Here is an 8,939-nt window from a genome sequence, read left to right as displayed (position 1 = left end):
GAGGGTGATCCGTAAATCGTAAGGATCAATTTGATCCGTAAGATTGATACGGATCAAGTTGATTCATATGTTGATATTAAGCATACGGATCAACTTGATCCGTAAGACTTCTATGGATCAAGTTGATCCGTATTGTTCCGTAAAAGGTTTACGGATCAAGTTGATTCGTAAAAGGCTTACGGATCAACTTGATCCATAAAAACCTTACGGATCAACTTAAATGGCTTACGGATCAAGGATATTTTTGTCATTTTACCTTAAGTGCTGGGTGCACCAGTAATAATACTGGGTGCACCTAGCAACACCCAAATAAATAAGGGCATATCTGTCTAGGATGGTTTAGCCGGCCCAAGTCGTTTGTCTCCTGCTTTTGACTTAATTTTCATTTAAAGCTGCAATAAGATATAGCTTTGCTAAAATTTAAATACTATGCTACACATCATGGAAGAGAAATACATTTAAATTTTCCATTTACTAAAACTTTTGAACTGATTGGTTGCATTTGAATGAGGTTGCATTCCAGCATGTATTGATACATATTAAGAATGTGCAAGAAAAATTAACTTTTTCATTGATATTAACAATATATTTCAATGAGGTGTTTATATTTCATTGATTTTTAATTTTTCAGTAGGAGAAATTTAAACTCATAATTATTCCCTTCTTTTTTTTTTCACCCTTAAGCTCTCCTTTCCAATTATGAAGCCAATTATATATCTCCCTAAAGAACATTTGATTATTATGTGGAGCATTTCTTTGAACTAATTTCAAAACTTGATCCAACCTACTTTCATATTTGTCACTTGTGTGTCTAGCATTTATTCAATTAAAAAAATTATGATTCATAACTACCTAATAAACATTACAAGATAACGCCCATTTTCGATTTAGTGTTAACTACATACATGACACTTGTCTATGTTATCCTACATAGGGTGAGGTCGTATCTAAGATTGTTAAATTCAAATAAATAATTGTGTCTTTTATTCTTTATCTAAGAATTTTTTTTTTGCAGCATTTTCCTACTACCTACTGATGTGACATTATCACCCCAGATAAGTATGTGGCTAGAGAACAATGGAAAGTACACATTTACTATTCTTACAAAAAATAAAGAAAATAAATATATGATTTAAATATTTTTTTTCCTATGTAATTTATTGTTTTTTTCATTTTCACCTTTGTAGTTTTTTTTATTTTAATCTTTATAAAATGTGTTTTTTTATCTTTAATGTACTTTAAAAACATTTTTTTTACTGTTCAAGGTATTATCTAATATCTAATGTTTTAAGTAAAAAAATAAAATAGATATATTTTGTAAGAATTAAAACAATTGTTTTTACACATACAAAAATAAAAAAAACATTAAATTGCAGGAGTGAAAAATATATTTAAGACTAAATATATTTATGTGAATTTAAAAATCTCATTATCCACATTATTTTAGATAATTCAAAAACAAAGTAATTTAGTATACTCTGCAAAACATAAAATACAAATGCATAAGACCAACTTAATCAAGAACATGAATATTAAATAGAACAATGATTCATATAATACATATGATAGTAGAACATTTTAGTAGAACGAAATGCTAAAAAAATTATAGAAATAATTTAGTTAATATCAATTTCAATGGAACATAATTTTATCAACACTAGAAAAAAATAATCTATTCCTAGTCCTAGATACATTTCTAACATGTGTATGTCTAAAATTACAATATTAGGACATCCTTTGTCTAGCATAAGCAAGAGAAAAAAAACTCTATTATAATGAAAAAAAGAAGAGACGTAGATCACCAAGCAATAAACATACTAAATATAAAAATTTAATAGAAATGTCAGGAAGACATGAGAAAATGAGACGAAAAACCTTAAACCAAAAATATAAATTTTCTAATTTTTTTTTATTTTCTATGTAATAAATATATTTTCTAAAAAATTGATCGATGTTTTTTTATTAACAAAGGTTAACGGTTAGTTTTTTAGTTTTTCTATTAGCTGGAGATATAGAATATGTGATGTTTTTTCTTTCTTTCTTAATTCCAAAGATCGACTGTTGTGAGTTCCCTCTTGGTTTACATTACACCGTGATTTCTAATTCAGGATAAAATATATATATTCTTAAAAAAAAAAAAGCATTTTTAAACTTTAATTTAACATCATCTAAAAAGGTCAAAGTCAAAGCCCATAAAATTATTGAAGAAAATAATGTTTGGAAAGTAGTGGCGGGGATCCCTGCCACGTGGTTGCCTCTAAATTCCATCTTAAAGCTGCGACGCACGTGACCAAAACGTTAGCTTCGGTACACACGTCAACTGAAGAATCCATAAGGACCATAACAACGATATAGCTTAGCTAATGAAGAAGAGTGGAAGAACATTGCACCTGCAACTTCAACTTCACTTCTCCGTTCTAACACTCGCCATGTTCCTTATCAAGGTCAACTTCTCTATTTCTCATTATTCTTTCTATGTCACTCGGTTCTACTTTGGTTCTTCGTGTTACTGTTGCTTTAAACCTCTGACTTTTTTTCTTTTTTTTTGTGTTTCAATTTCAACAGACATGGAGACAGACGGCTTTCGGTGTTTTTGGGTACCTGAATTTCACCAAAGCTGGCTTCCTGTGAGTCCCTTTTGCCATTTCTTTTTTCTCTTGTTATTATTATGATGGTGAATTGATGATGCTCATGTTATGGTTGTTCTTCTAATCAACTCTTGTTATTAATGAATGTGTGGCTTGGCTCAACTAAATTGATTCGTCAGATACAGATCATTGCAAATAAATTCAAAATTCTTTTTCTCTTGCTTTGAGTAGAGCAAAATGGTTTTTATTTGTTGGATTGATTTATCAGTGATCAGTTTTTGTACTATTGAAATAATCAATCTGGATTTGAATTGTGATCATTTTGTTTAGGATAGAATGTGATTTAAGTTCCGCAAGATTTTCCCAGAATTAGTTTTTTAGTTCGTGCATTTTAAAAATGGTGGATTTAATCCTCGCATTTCTAAAATGCCATGGATTTCGTCGCTGACCTTATACTTCAATTTTGGCTTAATCAGGGACAAAATCCACCACATTTAAAAAATACGAGGATTTAAAGCCACCATTTATAAAATGTACAGACTAAAACCATTTTGATAAAATATTGAGTGACCTAAAACGCATTTTACCCTTTTGTTTATTTCCTTGAATTATTGGGGAACTTATGGGATTGAATAGATGCATGTCACTGAGTCACTGACCCTGGTTTTGAGACATTTCATAATTGGAGAACAAAAGAAAATCAGAAAAAGAGAGTGGAGATGAGAATTGGCCACTATTTATCGGTTCTGTTGAAAAGTAGAATGATAGAAAACTGGTAGCATTTTGTTAGTGCTGTTGTTATTTGGCCTCATTGTGTTCTTAGCTGTTGTATGAATGAAATTTTTTGTAGTGATCATTCTAAGAAATTCAACCCAGAGGACATGGAATTACGAATACCAGGGAAGAATTGCATTGTTACTGGAGCTAACTCTGGAATTGGCTATGCAACGGCTGAGGGTCTTGCAAAGCGGTTTACATCTTTCTCCTATGTTTGTCTTGGAATTTTGTGTTTTTAAGTTTGAAGTTACATATTATGATTAATAATTTTCACTAGTGGCGCAACTGTCTATCTTGTATGTCGTAATAAGGAGAGAGGAGAGGCTGCTCTTTCTGACATTCAAACTAAAACTGGCAATCAGAATGTATATTTGGAGGTATTACTCTTTCTTTCTTGTATTTCAATTTACTAATCTTTTTTTTTTAATTTTCAAAATAAAAGCGTGAGAATTTCCTAATTTCATGCGCTGTACTTGAGTTTTATTATGGAACCTTCTACAATTTAGTGGATAAGCTGAAAGCATTTGGAAATTATAATTGCCACTTATGATTTTATATGACCAGCTAATTTATCTTGCAGATTTGTGACCTTTCTTCTGTCAATGAGATCAAGTCATTCGCTTCCAGGTTTTCTAAAAAGAATGTGCCAGTTCACGTGTTGGTAAATTCTCAATTGTATTTCAACAAAATATAATACTTTCCAACATGGTTGTAACTGCCGGTAGCTTTTACCGTGCAAACTTCACGGGATATCTGTGGAGTGGACTCCTGATGGATACTGTTTCATTTCAAGAAATTACAATTTACAACTTCTATTATATCTTGTTCAATAAAAAATATAACTGCTGACATGATAATTATATTTGTTAGCCACTTTATGCTCTTGAGTATATCTAATGTGAACATAATTCTTGCATCAAGGTTAACAATGCTGGAGTACTTGAGCAAAATCGAGTTACCACATCAGAAGGGTAGGTCATTTTTGTTTCATATGAAAATACAAACATTTGTAAATTCTACCTATAACTTGAGTTGATCTGTGCCTTTTAATGTAATGTGTCATAGTCCAGGTTTGAGTTGAGCTTTGCTGTAAATGTCTTAGGCACTTACACCATGACAGAATTGATGGTACCATTACTGGGAAAAGCTTCCCCTGATGCACGTGTCATTACAGTTTCTTCTGGTGGAATGTATACTACTCCTTTGACCAAAGATCTACAGGTAACTGAGTTATGATGTCGTCAGCTTACTCAATCATACATAGGATTTTGACATAATTTATTCGGTTGTCTGTACCTAGTATTCAGAGAGCAACTTTAATGGGCTTGAACAGTATGCTCGAAACAAGCGTGTTCAGGTTAGTTAAGTTATTTACTCTAATACTCTATATTAGGGTACATTCTTTTTTCTTGTTTTACAATTAACTTTAAAATTGTGGCAAATTACCGTATCTGGTCTAAAGTGTACATTAGGAATAACAGATTTTGGTGGGAGAGCCTGCAAGTGAAATGATTACTAATTGTTTCTTAAACTATTGATTGCTTTCTATAAACTTTTTTCTTCGTGTATATTGTAATTAACAATGGTGGAATTTGTTTAGGACCTTGTAAAACCTGTGTTTTACTACAACATCCTAACTGTTTAAATATTATCTCTCTACCTCTTTATGTTAAGATCCATTATAATTTTACTGGAGATATCATCAAGTTTCAATAGAACTAATGGAATTTCATGATTTTCTTAGAATGTTAAAATCTTGTTTTTGGGCTTCAGATATATTTTGTGGAAACTACCATCCTATGAATGGACGGCCAAGTAATTGCAATGTGTGTCTGTGTCTGTTATGTAATTGTAACCCTCATCCAATTAGTTTGTGATAGAAGACCCCTAATTAAAAGGGTATTAGGAGAAGGGGGGATGGCCCAGCTAATGATGAGTCCCAAATAAACAGATGTGTTGGTTAGTACAGTTAGAAGGTTGTTACAAGTTGTTATGATGGGTTCAATCCATTGCAGATTGTTAGAAAAGAGTTATATAGGCTATATTAGAGCTATCTGGTAGAGAATAAGGGCTTTTGTGGAGTTAGTCTGGATTGTTAGAAGTGACTAGAACCTATTGAGCTGTTTCTGGATAATTGTACTTCATCTTAGTGCTATTCTAAAGAAAATTCTTTATTTTCATAAAAAAAACCCAAATCTTTGTAAACCAGTTGCATCAGTTAGTTTGTGAGGCGGGACATGACAGTGTATATAAATAAAAAGTGAAAAGTAATAGAGGTCAGTTTTGGGATTAGAGTTTGGTAGGAAGAGTTCAGGTCTCTCAAGTAGGTTATGGTTAGAATCTAGTATTCTGCATCAGTATCTTGTTCTTCTTCCCTTTCATTGGTGTTAGAACTGGATCAGAAATAGAAGAAAGATTGGATCTTATTATTGAAAAATGAGCAAAAATGCAGTTCTGTACCCAGGGAAGGTGCAGACTGGTCTCTTACAATGGCAGGGTCATTTGAGAGGTCTTGGCTTCTCTCCTACACAATTCTGTAACCACTTTCTAACAGTCCAACCCCTTTCGTAACTAACTTCCAATTATAAGCTATAAGCTTTCTGACTATCTCACTGATTTGGGCCTCAACGTCTCTTGCCCATTCTTCCTTCTCCTAACATAGACTCTTCTTTATTATAGTGCTATCAATGTGTCAACACATACCCCATTGGTACTACCCTCAAGTTGGGACAATTCTCATCAATATTAATACATTCTTTTATTCAACATTTTGATCCACTTCTACTTCTATCAGTATCATGGGGATTGAGGTGACATGGAAATTCTTTTACAAGACATTATAGAGTAGGACGCTTTAGTGCATGTTTGGTTTGCAATTGAAATTGCTGTGGCACGCATTCCAATGCAGATCCAGCAGATAAAAGCAAAAACAAGGGTTCTGATGCTTTGGCAAAATTACTTGAGTACTTTTGCCTCAAAAAGTAATTTTTCACCGGATTTTCAAGCAGTCAAAGAGGAAAAGTAGTCTTTCTGCTGATATGCACAGATGATAACCTTATCAAGACTCAGAATGCCCAATGGGAAGATATAGATTGAATTTTCTTGGGAGTTCCCTAGTGAATTGAGGACTGAATGATGCCAAGAAGGGTAAAAATTCCACATTTGGAGATGTAGGAACATTGAGATTTGAGTTCATTTTGTTAAAACTTGGGTCAACCTGTATCTTAAAGACAAAAAGGAATTGCAGAAAAAGGTTCATAAAATATAATTTCCTGCTGCATGCAGTCAATGATTTACCTCGTTTCCCTAGTTTTCTAGTCTCATTGTGTTAGGACAACATTTATTTTATTAATCAGAACATCAGAAGGATTGCAAGGAATGGAAAATGTTTGTTAATATTGTACTTGTTATCAATGGAAACATCAGTCTTGTGAATTTTCAGTTTTGTGCTATTTTTTTTTTTGCTCAGCAAAAGTAGTAATTAGTATTAGATGAGTACCAGAGGTACAAAGTTTACAATTAAGGATGACAAGCACTAGGTTCCAGATCAGACTTGATGTAGTCTAAATAGGAACCCATGCCTGAAATCGGAATTACATAATTTGAACAAATACTGTAACATGAACTCCTCCTCTAGCACATAAAACCTAATCGGAGATTGGTCGACCAGTGGTTAAAACTTGTCCCAAAATCCTTCTCTAAGTTGCGAAGCCAAGTCCAAAGTAGAAAGACTGCATCATCCATGATTTTGTTAGCATTGAATGTGTCGTTGGAAAAGAGAATCTTATTCAGTTTTGTGCTATAATCACAGAATCTAGTTCTTATTTTTCAAAATATTGTCTTTATTTAAAAATGTAAAAAGTTCAGCTTTAACTAAATAAATGGGTATACTTGTGATTTATATAGTTTAAATTTGATCTACTTTCAATTTAATACTGTATGTCTACATAGTAAGTGCCACACTCACATCATTATAGTAACCAAGGTTCTGCATTTGGTTTAAAAGCTTTTAACAATTTTCATAACTTGTGATTCCATATGGTTTACTTGTTTGTAGTGGAAAAATTTTATATTCCAGTGGACCAGAATCATCAATTCCTTAGTGCATATCTCTCTATATCTATATGAGCAAAAACAGGCAGTACTAGTACTATCTAGGAGGGAGATAGCTTTTAAAATCTTGTTTGATCATATCTGTGCGTTTCTAAATATATTTTTATTATCCTTATTTGGTGGATAGAGTCTAGGAGGCATTTAAAAGAGGTTAGTTGAGCGGTTAATTTTTTTACTTTCGTGTGCCTATATTCATGTAACATTATGATTTATCTGACATGTCAGGTTGCACTAACAGAAAAGTGGGCCGAAACTTACAAGAACAAAGGGATAGGATTTTACTCAATGCACCCTGGTTGGGCTGAGACTCCTGGGGTTGCAAAGAGTATGCCAAGCTTCTCTAAATCGTAAGTTTTATTTGCCCTTACATTATCCATAGAATATTTTGATTAATACTATAAAATATTGGAGAGAAAAACCATACACAGACAGAGTTGATCTTTGACATAATGCACCCACTTATATGAATTAGTTTATTTGTGGAAAATAACAATTTTTTATTGACAACTTCCTCTGAGAACATTGATATATTTTTTTTTCCAAAATTAAGCAAAATCAGACAAGCACAAGGCAGGAATTTGATTCTTGATACCTCACTCTTTATTATTAAATTAAACTAAAGCACATTTTAAGTTCAAATAGTTTGCACTTACAAGCTCAAATTTTAAGTACTACAATTTTTCCTTGAAATAATTTATGGTCAACAAAGAAAAGAAAGTAAACTATTGTTTGGCACCATTGGAATAATTATATATTGATTAAATTATTTACAGGCTTTCAGGGAAGCTTAGAACAAGTGAAGAAGGTGCAGACACAGTTATCTGGTTGACATTACAACCAAAGGAGAAACTGGTATCAGGTGCATTTTATTTTGATAGAGCTGAAGCCTCGAAGCACCTTGCATTTGCTGGTACCAGTGATTCTCATGCTATGATCGACTATGTTGTTGATAGTCTTGATTCCATGGCTTCTCCTTTTGTCTAATAGTGTACTTTTACCCTGACATTAAACCCTGAAGTTGTAAATTTTAATTAATCGTAGCACCTAGTTGTGCATCATCAATACCAATATAACATTTCTACAGTTTTTTTTGTTGATAATAACATTTCCAAAGTTAATACAATAATATAACTATTGTTTTCAGGAATCATCTATGCCCTACTCTTCTAACCAAACCAAACCAAATATTTGAGATGTAGTAAATTTTTATGACTAAGTAGAAATAGTTATGCACTAACTTTTTACTGAAGCTGTAGTCCCTAGATATGTGAGTGAGGCTATTTAATTTGGGATGAATTCCATTTTTTTACACCTCATTCCTTTTACCTTATTTGAGAAAAATAGAAAGAAAAAAAGTGATGAATTGTGTGTTTTTCTTCTTAAATAATAATGAAAACTTATGTAATAAAAGAGTTTAATTTTGATAGTCAATATTTTTACACTGTTATGACTGATTATTAG

General features: G+C 32.2%; 1 protein-coding gene across 1 annotated transcript; it reads left to right on the top strand.

The window, feature by feature from the left end:
- The first annotated feature begins 2,292 nt into the window (after nucleotides 1–2,292).
- LOC114383994 (dehydrogenase/reductase SDR family member 12) lies at nucleotides 2,293–8,621 on the top strand. Its single transcript, XM_028343678.1, has 10 exons — nucleotides 2,293–2,444; nucleotides 2,566–2,627; nucleotides 3,439–3,558; nucleotides 3,643–3,742; nucleotides 3,946–4,026; nucleotides 4,287–4,336; nucleotides 4,436–4,586; nucleotides 4,666–4,722; nucleotides 7,704–7,825; nucleotides 8,252–8,621. Exons 1-10 carry the CDS (start codon nucleotides 2,364–2,366, stop codon nucleotides 8,460–8,462), a joined length of 1,035 nt encoding a protein of 344 aa, XP_028199479.1. The 5' UTR covers nucleotides 2,293–2,363; the 3' UTR covers nucleotides 8,463–8,621.
- The last annotated feature ends 318 nt before the right edge of the window (nucleotides 8,622–8,939 follow it).

This window comes from Glycine soja, chromosome 2, assembly GCF_004193775.1.
Source record: "Glycine soja cultivar W05 chromosome 2, ASM419377v2, whole genome shotgun sequence".
Taxonomy (NCBI): domain Eukaryota; kingdom Viridiplantae; phylum Streptophyta; class Magnoliopsida; order Fabales; family Fabaceae; genus Glycine; species Glycine soja.
The sequence above is the reverse complement of the archived record's forward strand: the minus strand, read 5'-3'. Positions and strand labels throughout refer to the sequence as shown.